This window comes from Leopardus geoffroyi, chromosome A3 (genome assembly GCF_018350155.1).
Source record: "Leopardus geoffroyi isolate Oge1 chromosome A3, O.geoffroyi_Oge1_pat1.0, whole genome shotgun sequence".
In the NCBI taxonomy this organism is placed as follows: domain Eukaryota; kingdom Metazoa; phylum Chordata; class Mammalia; order Carnivora; family Felidae; genus Leopardus; species Leopardus geoffroyi.
Window position 1 is genome coordinate 28,769,675 of NC_059336.1, and position 14,971 is coordinate 28,784,645.

Consider the following 14,971-nt stretch of genomic DNA (forward strand, 5'->3'; position numbering starts at 1 on the left):
ACATTTACCATCTCACCACTGGACATAGCATTATGAAGGCAGAGTTGAACACGGGGTATAAAGAAGGAAACCAGGGAAGGGTCCAGGTTTCTGGACTGCCAGCACCTATACACGAGTGGGGGGGATCAGGAAAGATGAAGCTGAATGGAGAGCTGGTGTCCCCATCACAGGGAGAGGAGGGAAACTTCTCTCTACTTTGAGTAGAAGGACATGTAGGCAAAGGGGAAGGAGAATCATTTCTCTTCTTCCACGCAAGATGGGATTCATTTGCATTCAGGAGGCATTGGAGAACCTCACCGAGGCTGGCGAGTCTGGGGATTGGCAGGAATGGCCCATGAGAGCACGGCCTTGAGTGTGTACTTAATGGGGGCCATGGTCCCCAGGAAATGGATGAGCGATAGCCTGGTATACGTACACGTGACTTGTTTCTCACATTCTAGGAAGATACCCGTGTGTCAGTTTCCAGAGCACGTTCCCATGGCCCCTGCTCAGGACCAGGTATGAAGACCAGCTCTGGGGGCATCAAGGACTGGGAGAGGAGCAGCAGGAACTGTGGGCAGCTGGGTCTCTGGGGAAGCAGGCATCTGGGGCAGGGTTGTGGAAGCTTCTAGTTGTTCCTTGTCTTAGGCTGGGCCCCTCAGGGAAGGAAGGAGGCAGCAGAGACCGAGGATGGCATGTAGCAGGGGAGGAAGGAAGGAGCCGTGGACCCATGTTCACATTTCAGTATCTGCTCTTCATTCCAGAAATGTTCTCCACGTGTCTCCTATGTCCTCGGTGCTATTTTCCTCCTGGGTCACCTGTAGTGAGAAGACAGGCGGTCCCTGACATGGACTGTGCCTCCTCAGCCTTCCTTCCTAGGTCCTGATCCCCCTTCCCCATCCTCTCCAGTCTGTCCCACGGAGGGTCAGAGCGGGAGCCGTCCTCAGAGCAGCCAGCGGGCACCTGTCAGCATTCTTCTAAATGTGGACACCTTGCGCCCAAATAATCTAGAGATGGTCTCCACAGGGTTTCCCACCATCCAGCCCCTCTACCCACTTCCTTCCAATAAGCCCTAGGACTCTGTGCACATCCTTTGACAGCCCTTGACCCCACCCACTTCCTGCAGGACCCCCACAGTCTTCTTGGGAGTTGGGAAACTCTCGGAACAATCCCTGAGGCTTCCCGAGGGTGTGGACGGAGATGCGTCACCTGCTCTTTATTCCAAGTGGGCGCTGACCCTGTATGACCTGTGGGCTGCCCCTTCCACTGACCTGGCTCCTTCTAGGACTGACCTGGCTCTGTCTTCCTTGTCCATGACTCACAGTCAATCCATCGCTTCCTGTGGCCATAGATGGCAGAGACAGAGACGAGCAGCAGCAGCTTGGGGCCCAGGGAGAGAGCCACCAAGAGTGAAGGAGAGAGTTCTAGGTCTAGAAATGAAGGGACAGGAGGCAGCATCAGAGAGGGATCCAGAAGTCTACTCCCAGGGGCCTCCACTTACCCCAACCGAGGGAACCTGGGTCCATCAATGGTCTGAAGCTCATGAATTTCCCCTGTGAGAGCCTCGAGGCAGAATTCAGGGTAAGTACTCCCTTTCACTCACCTTTTCCCGGGCTGCCAGCTCTCCTTCCTAAGGGAAGACATGGGGACAATGAGAACTCAACAACATGCAAGTGAGCTTTACTGACTTGTTCCCCACACCCGATGGGGCAGGTCTGACACTCTCTTTCTGAGGAGGGAACAGGCTCATAGTTTACGGAGGGTCACAAGATGAGTGGGAAATCACTCACTGCTGTCCCGTAGGGTGAATCTGTGACCTTGTCTTTGGACCAGGACATGTCCAACCTTTCAGGGTCATAGCAACGAATATCAGCCCAGCCTCAAGTACAGTGAGGACAATGTCACGGTGAATGAGGTGCAAGGCTGTCCTGCTTTCTCCATGCACGGGCCTCGATGACCCCGTGTTCTCACGTGTTCAAGGAGCCCTCAGGGTGACCTGACCTCACAAGACCTGCTGCCTGGACAACACCCTAGAGAGGTAAGAAATGGGGCTTCAAACACCATCCAGCCCACCCAGACCCCGGTGCCAACATCAGGGAACATCTTTCTGTTGCACATAGATCACTGTTCTGGATGCATAGCTTCAGATTCTTTGCCTTTTTATAATGATTGCTTTTTGCTCTTAGATTTACATCAAGAAGTCCCAGTAAGTTTTTGAAGTATAAGGAATAATCTTTGAGGAAGAGGCAGAGACACCATTTTTACCCCTGGCATGTTGGCAGATGGTGGGTCCTAGCTGGGTGGCCCTCTGATCTTATACTCAGTTGAAGCAGGCGCATTGCCCATGTTTGCACCTGCTTCTAGAGGGCAGCCTGCAGCAGAGGCCTGGAGGAAGAGTGGGTACAGAGGTTTCACCCCTCCGCTCCATTTTAAAAAGTCAATAATAGCATCCGGCTCGCCTGTTCTCTGTCCAAGTATGACTCTTCTGTGCTGCCTTGTTGTCACTATTTCCCTTTGCCAGTCTTGCCTCCTTCCCTGTCTCACATGCACATAAATTGGGCAGCGCTCCACAGTGAGCTATCCCCCTTCTCGTATATCTTAGAGGCTGCTTCCCAAGGCAGGTGATCTGCGGAGTTTGTCTGGGAGGGGTCTGGAAACCCAGCTCTAAGGTGCAGAGACAGACCCGGGTCTCAGTCAGCTGACTGGCCAAGAGGTCCCCAGCCTGGTGGGTGGCGGGGCAGGGGTAGGGCCCAGCCGTCCCTGCTATTGTCACTGCTAAAACCTCACAGTGGTGACCTGGGATGATGTGAGCAGAGGATGGGAGTACCCTGGCAATCTGGAAATGAGTTGGGAATTACAGGAACTATGGGATTGGATGGGTGTTGCTGGGCTGATGCCTTTCAGAGAAAGACGATGCAAACTAAGACCAATGAATCACACCTGAAAGGTCAAGTGTGAAAGAGGACATCCGGGCAACATTGTAGACTCACACCTCCTAGAGCCGGAGGGAAGAAAAAGCTAAGGACGTAATTGGGTCCACCATCACCATAAGAGCATCGGCGCTACAGAGAAGACTGGATTCTCAGCTTCAGTGCACCTGCTTTGCCAGAACAGGGCCGTGATGGGGAACGATGGGAGACAGATACTGAGATGTGGGATAGGGACTTTGGAGACAGGGCATTCAAAGCCCTCAGGGCACTTGTGTCTGCTGAGGACAAGGCAGCACCTTAGTTACTCATCTCCGAATAGAACTTCTAAACCCAAAGGAAAAAGAATAAAAGGACAGTAAATTCTATGGAAATCTGGTTCTCAATAGTCCTTGAAGACAATGCCCAACCTTCAAAATCTCTGGGAGACAAAAGAGAAAATTCACCAAATCCAAAAGCTCAGTCACTTACACTGCTGCCCTCCCACCCTCACCAGCCAAAGGAAAGGGCAGGTGAAGGGGCCAAGGAGCCTGAAAGTTATTTAGAAATCCCACTGCCAGTATTAAATCCAACTTAAATTAGAAAATATTGAAATATGTCCCGCACATCAGGACACAGATTATAGGAAACTGTTTCAAAGTATACCTGACTTGGGACTTGGGATGGTTGGCCAAGATCCCTCAGAGTCTGTGAATAGGGTACCTTCCATGGCAAGAGAGACTTGTGTGGTCATTAGGTAGGGTTTTGAGTGGGTTGTTATCTTGGATTATCAGAGTGGAGCCAACTTAATCACAGAGACCTTTACAAGTGAAGGAGGGAGACAGGAGAGTGGGAGCAGGAGGCATATTGACCGCAGCAAAAATAGGTCAGGAACGGGACCCTAGGCGCTGGAACAGCAAGGACACCGACTCTACCCCAGGGCAGCCAGAAGGAACGCTTCCTGACAACTCATTTCAGACTTTCTGCCTCTGGAAATGGAAGAAAGGAATGTGTGTCATTTTAAGCCACTGAGAGTGTGCTAATTACTACTGCAGCCATAGGAACCTGAAACAGGGAGGCAGGGACATTTTAAGAGAACCGTGCCAGAGTATCAAGAAGACGGTTGGAGCTTTCTTCTGCTCTGACCAGGACAGTGAGTGTGCAGAGAGAGCAGGGCTGTGCCTCAGGCTGCTTGGCATTTAACCTTGGCTCCTTGTTTTCCTGCTCGGGTCAGATCCCCTGAGCCTCGGTGTCCCCATCTATGAACAGGGAAGACGAGGCCCCTCCCTGTAGCTCTGGTGATACGGAGTAGCTTTCATGATGAAGATACAGTATCTGGCCTGGTGCCCCCCAGGGTCCTCCTTCATCGGTTCTCACCTGAATGGGAAGCTTGGGGAAGAGGAAGAAGCAATCTGCTAGAGGCACAGGTCTTCCTGGTGGTGGAGCCAGGTACTAGCTGTGCTGCTGAGACAAAGGATGCACCCCTGGGACCTTCCGTAATACCTGCACCATCAGAAAAGCCACCTTCCCTGCCTATGGCCAAGGGATGTGCAAAGACTCAGTTGCTGTTATGTGAGTTAGCGCCTGAATCGCATGAGGGATTTCTGGACAGACCCACAGCCAATACCCAACCTCTGGCCTCTCCTCCAAACTGGACTGTCTGTAGAAACAGGGAGCCTGGGCTGCTTCTCACTGTGACTTTTCTGAAGGTGAAAGAAAGACGTTGTCCCACATCCCTTCCCCGGGTGTGCTTGTCCTCACCGGAAGGGAGGGGAACGTAAGCTTCATGAGACAAAAGCCGTCGCCTGTTTTGTTCCCTGCGACTTCCACAGCACCCAGAGCAGGGAACACACCCAGCAGGTGCTGAGTAAGTGCTGAGTAAAGGGAGTACTGGCCACATGAAGCAGAGGTCTCTCCAGAGGCAGGGGTGAGGTGAGGCCTTGTAACTGGGAAAGTCGCTCAGACTTTCGGTCCCTCATCACTGGAACCAGAGGGCTGGTCAGGATTGGAAAAGGGAAGAGCTGGGAGCCTGCAGGCTGAGGTTCCAGATTTTCCACCAATTACCAGCCATGGGGCCTTGAGCAAATAGCACAACCTCTCTAGGCCTCAACGTCCCTGATCCATGGAAGGGGCTGATTCAGGGGCACCCATGACAGCACCTGATCCTTATCTGTTGCTCAAGCGATGGAGGACCTTCTTATTGACTTGTTGTCACAACCAGGGGACGGAGTGATACTCACTGCTCACAGTGACCTGGGTGCCTGGTCCAGACTTAAACTCCACCTCACGGGCCCCTTTCTGGAACGTCACACAGTAGTAGGTTCCAGCGTCTGCTGGGGTGATGTTACTGATGCGGATGGAAAAGTCCATGGCGTTTCTCCTTGTGGCGTCTGAAACATTTGTTACTCGAGGGGAGTGAGGGTACCCTCCGAAACTGAAGATTAACTCCCGGTCTGGCCCCGTCCCCCTGAACCACCTGATTTTCCCAACGGGGGCCAGGGAGGTCAGGGTGCAGTGCAGAGTGGCTGTCTCTCCAGCTGTGACAGACACCAGCTTCTCGGGCTGGATCACCTGCAGCTCCGCCTCACCTGCCACACCTGGAGGGAGAACAAAGCAGGTATTTAGCATCCTTGTGCGATCCTGTATGTCTGCTCAAGTGTTTATCCACAACAGCTTTCACTGAGTGCACACCGTGAGCCCAGCCCGCTGCGCGTACACAGCATGTAGCCCTCGCGACGAGCCTGTGACACAGGACCCTGTTGCAGACGAGGAAAGGAAAACACAGAGAGATTCAGTGATACACATATCACGTTTTCTTTATCCATTCATCAATAATGGACATTTGGGCTCTTTCCATACTATTGTTGATAGTGCTGCTACAAACACTGGGGTGCACGTGTCCTCCAATCTGTGTTTTTGTATACTTGGGAGAAATATCCAGTAGTGCAATTGCTGGCTAATGGGGTAGCTCTGTCTCTAACTTTCTGAGGAACCTCCATACTGCTTTCTAGAGTGGTTGCACCAGGTTACATTCCCACCAACAGTTTGAGAAGGTTTCCCTCTGTCCGCATCCTGGCCAACATCCGTTGTTTCCTAAGGCGTTACTTTTGGCCCTTCTGACAAGTGTGAGTGGTATCTAATTGTAGTTTTGTTTTGTATTTCCCTGGCGATGAGTGGTTTTGAGCATGTTTCTTCACGTATCTGTCAGTCGTTTGTACGTTTTCTCAGCCATCCAAAGGAATGCAATATTGCCAATAGCAATGACGTGAATGGAACCAGAGTGTGTTATGCGAAGGGAAATAGGTCAGTTGGAAAAAAGATACTGAATGATTCCAGTGATAGGTGGAGTTTAAGAAACAAAACAGATGAACAGAGGGGAGGGGAAGGAAAAGTAAAATAGGATAGAAATAGAAAAGGAGCGAACCATAAGAGACTTTTTAGCTATAGAGAACTATAGTGGGTTTCTGGAGGGGAAGTGGGTGGGGGGATGGGCTAATTGAGTGATGGGCATTAAGAAGCAGAATTGTCGTGATGAGCACTGGGTGTTATATGTAAGCAATGAATTATTAAATTCTATTCCTGAAACCAATACTACACTATATGTTAACTAACTTGAATTTATTTTGTTAAATATAATTTATTGTCAAATTGGTTTCCATACAGCACCCAATGCTCATCCCAACAGACATAAATAAATGGAAAAACTTCCTCTGTTCGTGCATTGGAAGACTTCATATTGTTAAGATGTCAATACTACCTAAAGCGATCTACAGATTCAATACAATTGTTATCAAAACCCCCATGGCATTTTTTTTTTTTTTTTGCAGAAATGGAAAAGCCCATTCTAGAATTCATATGCAGTTTCCAGAGACCTAGGTCACCAAACAATCCTGGAAAAGAAAATAGTTGGGAAACTCATACTTCTTGATTTAAAAACCTACTACATAGTATAATAATTAGAGTACTATAGTACTGAAAAGAATAGAGGGATAGAGCAATGAAATTGAATAGAAAGCCTAGAAATAAACCCTCACATATATGGTCAAAAGATTTTCAACAAGAGTGCCAAGACCATTCAGTGAGGGAAAGAGTACTCTTTTCAATATGAGATGCTGGGAAAACGGGATATCTACATGCAAAAAAAGAATTTGAACCCTCATTTTACTCTATATAGAAAAATGAGCTCATTGGATGAAGGGACCTAAATGTAAGAGCTAAATGTATAAAATTCAGAGAAAAAACCATAGGCAAAACTCATGATATTGGATTTGACAATGATTTCTTGGATAAGAAACCAAAGGAACACATAATAAAATTAAAATATATGTAAATTGGACTTCATCAAAATTAAAAACTTTTGCATAGCAGGGGACAATATTAAAAGTGAAAGAGGGACGCCTTGGTCGCTCAGTCGGTTAGACATCCAACTCTTGATTTCAGCTCAGGTCATGATCTCATGGTTCATGAGTTCAAGCCCCAGGTTGGGCTCTGTGCTAACAGTGCGGAGCCTGCTTGGGATTCTCTCTCTCTCTCTCTCTCTCTCTGCCCCTCCTCCACTTGCACTCTCTCTGTCTCTCTCAAAATAAACAAACTTACAAAAAAAAAGTGAAAGAACTCACAGAATGGGAGAAAATATTTGCAAAGCATATGTCTCAGAAAGAATTAATAACCGGCATATATAAAGAATTCCTACAATTCAACAAAAAAATGTCAAATAGCCCTGTTAAAAAATGGACCAAAGACTAGAATAGACATGTCTACAAAGAAGATACTCAAATGGTGAGTAAGCACAAGATATTGAACATCACTAGTCATTAGAAAAATGAAAATCAAAACCACAATGAGATACCCTTTCATCCCTGAGAATGGCTTTTATCAAAAACAAAAGAAAGCAAAACCAAAATACAAGAAAATTAAAAATCAGAAAATAAGGATTGAGTAAGCTGTGGAGAAACTGAAACTCTTGTATGTAGATGGTAGAAATATAAAATGGTGCGGCCGTTGTGGAAACAGTTGTGTTATCATTAATCATTAAAATTTAAATGTAGAATTTGTATGATCCAACAATTCCACTCTTAGGTAAATATCCCCCAAATTACAGTTAAGTACTCAAATACTTGTACATCCTTGTTCATAGCAGCATTTTTCATGATAACCGAAAGGTAGCAGAAAAAATTCATTTCTATCCATAGATGAATGGATAAACAAAATGTTGCTGTAGGTATGTATGTGATATATATATACACACACACACACACACACACACACACACACATATGTATATATATACACACACACATACACACATACACACACACACACACACATATATATGTATATATATGGAATTTTATTCGGCCTTAATAAGATTAATAAGCAATGATAGTCTTGGGGTGCCTGGGTGGCTCAGGTGGTTGTGCGTCTGACTTTGGCTCAGTCATGATCTCATGGTTTGTGAGTTTGAGTCCCACATTGGTCTCACTGTTGTCAGCAAAGAACCTGCCTCGGATCCTCTGCGCCTCTCTTTCTGCGTCCCTCCCCAGCTCACACTCTCTTTCTCAAAAATAAACAAACAACAATAACAGCAGCGACAACAACCAAGAGCAGTGATAATCTGATATGTACTATAATCTGGATGAACCTCAAAAGTATCATTCTAGGGTGACATATGCCAGATACAAAAGGACAGATATACGGTTCCATGTATATGAAGTACCTAGAAAAGACAGATTCATAGATACTAAAAAGTAGTTGCTGTGGGGGTGGAAGGAATGGAGAATTCTTGCTTAACGGGTACAGTGTCTGCTTAGGATGTTGAAAAAAATCCTGAAATGTGCGGTGGTACCAGCTTCACAACTATGTGAACGTACTTAATGCCACTGAATTGTATCCTGAAAAATGGCTGAAATAGTAGATTTCGTGTTATGTATATTTTAGCACAGTAAGACATATCTACTCAAACAAGGTGATCCCCCCCCATGTAGAGCCTTTCAATTGGACTAAATGGCTCAAGGAGAAAGAAAATGTATCGTTCCAGGGGCTCATGCATTTGAGAAATCTGCCCCCGAAGGGGGAGACAGAACCATGGGAATGTCTAAGCAGGGGAAATAGTAGGCTACAAAATTGTTCATGTTCTGCAAAGAGTTGTGGGATGTTGCCTATGGCTGAACATTGAGTTATGCATTGAAAGGACGCGAGCCGCCTTTGGAGCAATCGTTGAACTGCGTGTGCCAGACTCTGCAGGTGGATTTCACTGCCTCAGTGACTAGCCAGTCTCTGAAGACACAGAGAAATACAAAATTATTCCTTATTACTGGAAGTGTCCTAAAAACTAGGCAGGGATATAAATCAGAGAAACGGGCTGTTCTGGCACCACGCACACACCTGTGTTCTTTTCTATTGCTCAGCGACTCCTCGGGGAGAAAATTTGTGGTTCACTCTTGCAGAGTGTGAGCTGGTAAAACCCATGCACTTAGCACGATTTGCGACTGAGCATGTCTCCTCAGGAGGGCACGTGTTACCACAGCCAGGTCTTGGGTGTGCCAAGAACATCAAGTGGTTTGGTTTATGAGTTTGGACGAGGAGATTGGGGTGAGGAAACTGAGCTAAGACAAAAATGGGAAGAAACAGGAATGCATTTTTGGAGGAAGACATGGAGGGACCAGGAGAGGGAGGAGGTAAGAGGGATCAGAGCATCAAGAGGAACCAGGGTGGGGCACCTGGGTGGCTCAGTCAGTTAAGCGTCGGACTTTAGCTCAGGTCATGATCTCACGGTTTGTGAGTCTGAGCCGTGCGTTCGGCTCTGGGCTGACAGCTCAGAGCCTGGAGACTGTTTGAATCCTGTGTCTCCCTCTCTCTCTCTCTCCCTGCCCCTCTCCTGCTTACACTCTGTCTCTCTCTCTTTCTCTCTCTCAAAATATAAATAAATACTTCAAACAAACAAACAAACAACAGGAACCAGGGAAAGGTGTAAACTCTGCCATCTGTGAATCTATATTCCTCATAGATTTCCATCTCTGGCCCAGGCCTCGTCTCTGAACTCTGGATTTGTATGTGCAATGAGCCACTCAACAATTTGCATAGATAGAAGCAAACCTCTCACTGTTCACACTGTCCCCAACTGAACTCCTCAGTTTCCCCCACATCCTTGTACATCTCAGAGGCACCTTTATTCTCCGAGATGCTCAGGTCCAAGCCCTTGGGAACCTCTCTTTCCACTCCAAATCCTATGTATCAGGAGATCCTGTTGTCTCCCCTTCTGCATGCACCCACAATCCGACCTCTTTCCCCTTCCTCTCCTGGCTGCTGTCTGGGTGCAAAATGCTTTTCCTTGTTTGCACGAACACGATGAACTCTTGAATGCTCTAGTCGCTTCTGTCTGTGCCCTATGGTGTCTAATCTCAACCAAATGCTAGCATAAGTTAAAACTCATGGTGGATCATGTCATTCTGTCTTCAGAACCTTGCAGTGGCAACCATTTTACTCAGAGTGAAAGCCCAAACCCTTGAACAGAACAGGAGGATTCTACTCTCCTGCTGTTCCCGTGCTGTTCGGGAAGGCTCTTTCCCCAGAAGATCACATGGCTCACACCCCAAATTCTTGTAGTCTTTGCTCTAATCTCCCTGTTCAGTGATGCCCACCCAGGCTACCTCTTTAAATACCTCCCACCCTGAAGAGTCTCTCATTGTCTTCTCCAGCTGTACTGTCATGTTTTTCCTTAACACTCATCACTTTCTAAATTTTTTTTTCAATAGATGAAATTTATTGTCAAATTGGTTTCCATACAGCACCCAGCGCTCATCCCAAAAGGTGCCCTCCTCTATACCCATCGCCCACCCTCCCCTCCCTCCCACCCCCCATCAACCCTCAGTTTGTTCTCAGTTTTTTAGAGTCTCTTATGCTTTGGCTCTCTCCCACTCTAACCTCTTTTTTTTTTTTTTCTCTCCTTCCCCTCCCCCATGGGTTTCTGTTAAGTTTCTTAGAATCCACCTAAGAGTGAAAACATAACACTCATCACTTTCTAACATACTATGTTATTTCCTTATTTGGTATGTCTGTTGTTTCTTTTCCTTTTCTCCACTACGATATAACTTCCACGAGGGCATCTACTTTTTCTCTTTTAATAACCAGTATACCCAAAGCTCACATAACAGTTCTTGGCACCTAGTAGTTACCCAGTAAATATTGGTGTAATGTGTGAATTGCCCAGTGTGATCCCTGTCTGAGACCCTGCCCTCTATTTTCAGTGGAGAATTTCTCAGGAAAATATGATGAGAAGCTGAATTTCCCATGAAGATGACTGTGGGGGAAAAAAACTACTTGCATTTACTCAGAAAACGGAAGAGCCCAAAAGAAACAAACCACAAATGCTCTTCCCCCCCACCCTACCCTTCCCTCCACCCACTGGCAGATCTGCAGAAATCTCATGGGATGGATGTGGGGCCATAGGGTTCGAGAAGAGCAATGGTTAGACCCGGGAGATCTAGAATCAGACTGCCTGAGTTCCAATCATAGCCCTGCCTTCACCACTGAGTGACCTTGGACTTTTCTGTGCCTTCTTTGCTTATCTGTAAGGTAGGGGGACAGAAATGTCTACCTTGGGTACAAAGATCACAGGACATAACAGACACAAGCGTTTCTAAGTGTGTGTGGAACATGGTGAGTGCTCAGGAAATTGGAAAGTGATTACGCATGAGATTTCCTGAGGCCTGGAGGCATCAGCTGACACTAGATGGTTGGGATCAGGATATGATTACAGGTGCAGATCATACAGGCAGGATCCTCGGTATCTTGTACCCCCTTTTTTCCTCCCCACTCCGGTCCAGCATGGAGGACCTCCAAGGTAGTAACGCACAAAGTTCTACTCCTTCTACCCAGAGAGAAGTTTGCTTGTCTTAAGAGCTTGGTGGATGGTAAGCAGTACTTTAGAGAAGTAGAAAAAGTGGGTGAGGAGCTGAGAGACAGGGAACCAAACATCTGTTCACTGTGCATTTCACGTAGAGTGGACGTGGCGTGAGGAAATCGATAAGAAAGCGTTTTCAGATATCCCATACCCACGGGTGCACCCTTCCTCATGCCCAAACATGTACACACACACATACACAAGTGCATTCCCAAGTATACATGAAGTGTGGCCCAGCATGCTAGCATACAGATCACTTTGAGGATTCCATGAAATTGTCATACATGTTAAAAGCCGAGTAAAAGATTCGGCGCATAGGAATCACCCAACACATCGTTAACCGAAGTTTGGGAGGACACACAGCAGAACTGGAACTCTGGAGACCTCGGAGTGTGCTAAGTGATGCCTCTTCTTCTGTTTCCCTCTCTGTATTTTCTGATGTTTGTTTAGTTAGCCTCCACCGAGAAGCCGAGCAGCATAACACGGTGGAAAGAATGAACCGTGGAGCTGGGTGGCCTGGACGTGAATCCCGGCAGCTGTACTGACTTAGGTAGGTGACACTGGGCCAGTTCCACTCTCTGCCTGAGTTTCTCCATCTGCCAATCGGGAGTACAGTCCTAGCTATCAGGCGGGGGTGTTGTGAGAATTAGATCATTTAATACCTACAAACTGGTCCTTGTGACAGATTGAAGCCTCCACTGTCTGGATGCCTCTGGTAACAAGCTGTAGGTGATGGATGCATAGAGGAAATGCTCAGATCCCCGACTTCCTGCTCTCAGATGACACCCAGTCCTTGGTCTTCTGTGGCAGCCCTGGGTAGCACACCTCTGGTTACCTGGAAGCCCTTGATGTCCAGGGACATGGGAGATGTTGTGGGATCAGGAAGAGGGGATTGTACCCCAAGGCAGTGCTTACCTGTGAGTCCCAACAGCAGAGCCAGCAGCAGGTAAGGAGGCAGGTGGGGCCTGGAGGCAGGGGCCAACATTGCGGAGGCCTGGGGACCCTGCTCTGTGCAAATGTGTGTGCTGGGTAGAATGGGCCTCTGTTCTGTAGAGAGGAAAAGCCTTCCTTCTCCTGTCATTAGGGGAAGTGCCTATGATGGGGTGACATGGTTGTGGGGCAACAGTCTGCTTCTAGATTGTGAAAGAGAAGTCAGGCAGAGAAGACCTCACTTGGTGAGGGGTCCTCTTCTCTTTTTCAGAGAGTGGAGAGGCCCAGGAGAGATAATGCTTCCTGCCTGCATGGGGCCTCTGCCCCCTCCAGTGGGCCCTCCCCCCATCTTGAGGTCTTCATGGTGATTCCCGACTTGGGAGCCCCAGACTAAGGCGGATCTGCAGTTGGGGGCTGTGTCCCAAGCTCCTGAGCCCAGAACACTTTGGGATGGCTGGCTTGTGGCCTCAGGCTCCACCAGCCTGCCAGACGATGGGGTAGAAGTCTAGAAGTGAAGTAACTCCATGCTTTGGAGTTACTCAGCAGGAAGAAAAGTGGTTCACCCAGAGCCTGCCCAACTTTGTGATTGAACGAGGTCTATTCCAGAAATGACTCCCCATTCCAACCCTGTATGTTGCAACTGGTAAAATTTCACCCAAAGGCATAGTACAGTGTGGACCTCTGAAGTTGTCTGTGCTTGGGGCACCTGGCTGGCGCAGTCCGTGGAACGTGTGACTCTTGATTTGGGGACTGTGGGTTTGGGCCACACCCGTGCAGATTATCTAAAAAAAAAAATCTTAGAATAAAAAAAAGCAGTTGTATGTGCTTACATCATTTTCTCTCCTCTTTCAGGAGAGGCAGTGGGTTATAGGTCCCAGAAATCATCACACTCCCAAGCATTTATCTGAGTGAAATGAAAACCAGGACCTCACAAAAACCCATGTGGGAATGTTTACAACATTCTGTAATGACAAAAAGCTGGAAACATCCCAAACGTCCAGTAATAAGGGAAGGCTTGAACGAACTATAGGGCATTCATAGCAGGAACTACTTCTGAGCAGTAAGAAGGAATAAATTATTTACATGTGCACAACTTGTAAGTTTCCGAAGGCATTATGTTGAGTGAACAAAATCAATCTCAAAACGTCACGTACTGTGGGAATCCACTTACACAACATTGTCGAAGTTGTAGAGAACAGATGGGCATGTGCCAGAGGTTTGGTGTGGTGGGGCGGGTGGGCACTCTGAAAAGCCAGCACAACGGAAACTTTGCGGCCATGGAGTTGTTCTGTACCCTGAATGTGGTGGTGTTTACACCAAATACACATGAGCAGAAAGACGCAAACAAAAGCTGGGAATGTTACAAGACTGAGCTATAAAACACAGTGCCGTTGTCATTCTAAGGTGGACACCCACTATGACGTTATCTAAAATTAACATATTAAGATGATGGGATAGAAATGTGCACGCAGGGTGTGGGGTCCGGAATACCAGAGCATTGTATCCCCATCATTCATAGTGGGATGTCAGTGAACAATGCCTACGGGGGAGATGTCTAGAAGTGACAGTGTAAGCATGCTATATGAGATCTGGCTATGAAATCTAGAATAAGCAGTTAAAGATAATCAATTAAAAGAGTGGAAAATGGTTGCCTCTGACGGGTGGAAAATAGTGGAAGGTAGGGAGATTCCGGTTTTAATATGTAGAACATACCGAACTCTTTGCCTCTTAAACCACGTGCATATGTAACTGTGATAAAGGTAAAATCTAATCTAGGTGAGTAGATCGATAAGAGCTACTCATAAAAGAATGTCCACACGATAAGCGGTAATACAGGCTTGATAAGCTTTCTGAATATAAGATCGATCTTCAAAACTCAATTACCATCCTATACAGAGGCCCAAAACCCAGTGCAAACAATAATAATAATTTTTAAAGATTCCATAAACTAGAAAGTTAATACTCTAGTTAATAGCTCTAACTAGGGATGCATAAGAACCATAACGGAACAAAAAGCCCTATAAAATGGTGAATTAAAAGTCATCAAAGAAAACCAAACTTGAGGTGTCTCATGTCCATGAGTGGCAAAACTTATTGGAAGATGTCATTGCGCCCAAATGAGTACATAAAGTCAGTGTAACCAAATCATAATCATAAAGGTGTTTATAATGAAAGTTGACAAAGTGATTCTCAAATGCGTGTGGGCCAAGGAGAGCCGGGCCATTCTGAGAAACCAGGACCAGGTGGGAACGTT

At 47.0% G+C, this 14,971-nt stretch overlaps 1 protein-coding gene across 1 annotated transcript; it reads right to left on the reverse strand.

Moving 5' to 3' along the window:
* Nucleotides 1-401: 401 nt before the first annotated feature.
* Nucleotides 402-14,955, reverse strand: LOC123580398 (signal-regulatory protein beta-1-like). Its single transcript, XM_045445072.1, has 5 exons — nucleotides 12,703-14,955; nucleotides 5,126-5,482; nucleotides 1,583-1,609; nucleotides 1,272-1,409; nucleotides 402-797 (listed from the first exon to the last, which is right to left on the reverse strand). Exons 1-5 carry the CDS (start codon nucleotides 12,866-12,868, stop codon nucleotides 778-780), a joined length of 708 nt encoding a protein of 235 aa, XP_045301028.1. The 5' UTR covers nucleotides 12,869-14,955; the 3' UTR covers nucleotides 402-777.
* Between the last annotated feature and the right edge of the window lie 16 nt (nucleotides 14,956-14,971).